The 1,770-nt window shown below is 46.0% G+C and overlaps 1 protein-coding gene across 1 annotated transcript in view; it reads right to left on the bottom strand.

Moving 5' to 3' along the window:
* Positions 1 to 1,770, bottom strand: part of zc3h11a (zinc finger CCCH-type containing 11A) — a 22,469-nt gene that overhangs the window by 7,181 nt on the left and 13,518 nt on the right. The window contains exon 13 of the mRNA XM_015399978.1: positions 103 to 239. Coding sequence (XP_015255464.1) covers positions 103 to 239 — 137 coding nt within the window. The remainder of the gene's footprint in view (positions 1 to 102; positions 240 to 1,770) is intronic.

Raw genomic sequence — 1,770 nt, 5'->3', positions numbered from 1 at the left:
CGTGCTGCTCTCTAGCTGGAAGCTACAGAACAGAGCAGATAAACAACCAGAGCAAATAGATTTGCCCAGATGACCGTAAGTAGAATAAGGGAGAGGACCCACCTGATGAGCAGCGCTGCTGTTCATGGGTTTAACAGCCGCCACGGCAGAAGCATCCGCTCCTCTCTTCCTCTGCCCTGCAGGCGCCGGCCGCCCTGCAGGCTTCACTACCGACGGCCTTACGTTCAGCTTAGGCCTCACTGAAAACACAGAGAGGAAACGTCATCATGGAGGAGAAGCAAAGAGGTTTATCTGCACCAGCTCCCCATAAACTAATATATCTAAGATAAGTTTATCCTGGATAGGAGGCAGACAGCTGGCCCCTAAAAGGAGGATCCACTTTTCTATGTCAGAATGGTAACTACCTAATTAGAGAGGAGCAGGAATCAGACCAGTCTTTCTCTTCCTATCATCCTCAGCTTTAGCTCTGCATTGGTTCTCTGATTGAAACCTGGGACACTAATGAGCAAACCTTTAAAAGATGACTTNTGCAGATTATAGTGAGATTATAATCCTGATGAACTGGTGAACAGAGGATGTTTGGAGGTGGACTTTCTCACTTAAAAACCTATTTTTCTAACTCATAAAGTCAATCAAGCCGAGCTGCTCTCTAGCTGGAAGCTACAGAACAGAGCAGATAAACAACCAGAGCGGCGAGCAGCAAAGGTCGCATGTTTTTTGATGCCCAAACGCCTCTGGTATGAAAGGAGCATTACAGTGAACAAACCTTTATCTCTATCAGCAGCTGCCTGAAGGTTTTCCTATACTTTGGTTACTTTTGGTAAAACAAAAAAAGAATTTTCATCGTTGATTATGTCCACTAGACGCTGGTTTATGCTCAGAAACCAGATCATCTGCGTGTGCGTCGCAACTAATGGACCCGCTAGAAGAGCGAGGTGAGTGAGAATGCTGGGACCCTTTTCCCACCTGGATCTCCGCTCTTTTTGGCCCTCATGTCCCTCCGTCATCAGACTAAAATCGCCTCCACTTCCTCGCCGCCTCGGCCGTATCTAGACCCACAGCGTGTAGCTCAGACCACGCCTTAATATTAAGCATAAATCAAAAATGTCTGCATCAAGCTCACTGCAACACACTGCTGTAAGAGTATAACCAGGAAGCGAGATAGGAGGGCAAAATAGGTTTAGCGCCACCGCAGCACGGGAGGAGAATTACGCCCAGGAGCAAATGGATAAAAATAGACCGGAGGAAAAAAAAAACATGAATCGATTAAGTTGCGGACGTATCGATGCATCGGATCGTCGGCTGTTGGATCGATGCATCGACACAGAATGATTATTATTTACACCCCTAATCTAGACCCACAGCTAGTTCCTGATTGGCCCTCTGGTGTTGTGGCGTGGAATAACCTGGCGCAGACCACGCTTCAATATTGGGCATAAATCAAAAATATCTGCGACAAGCTCACTGCGACACACTGCTGCAGGAGGATAACCAGGCCTTAATGGCGGCAGCACTAAACTTTGCTGATAGTTATATTCTGAACTACTAAACTGGGGGAGGTAACGGCCGCATTGAGCAGTACTTGAACCCTAGTCTATAATCTTTCTACTGATAATAATTAATGAGAATGAGCTATTAATTATTACTCCCAGTTCTATAATCTAATGCTAAATTTGCAGAACATTTCAAATAGATTTGCCCAGATGACCGTAAGTAGAATAAGGGAGAGGACCCACCTGATGAGCAGCGCTGCTGTTCATGGGTTTAACA

The sequence above is a fragment of the Cyprinodon variegatus genome, unplaced genomic scaffold, assembly GCF_000732505.1.
Source record: "Cyprinodon variegatus isolate N-32 unplaced genomic scaffold, C_variegatus-1.0 Scaffold1063, whole genome shotgun sequence".
Lineage (NCBI taxonomy): Eukaryota > Metazoa > Chordata > Actinopteri > Cyprinodontiformes > Cyprinodontidae > Cyprinodon > Cyprinodon variegatus.
Note: the sequence above shows the minus strand (reverse complement) of the source record. Positions and strands in the feature narration are given on the sequence as shown.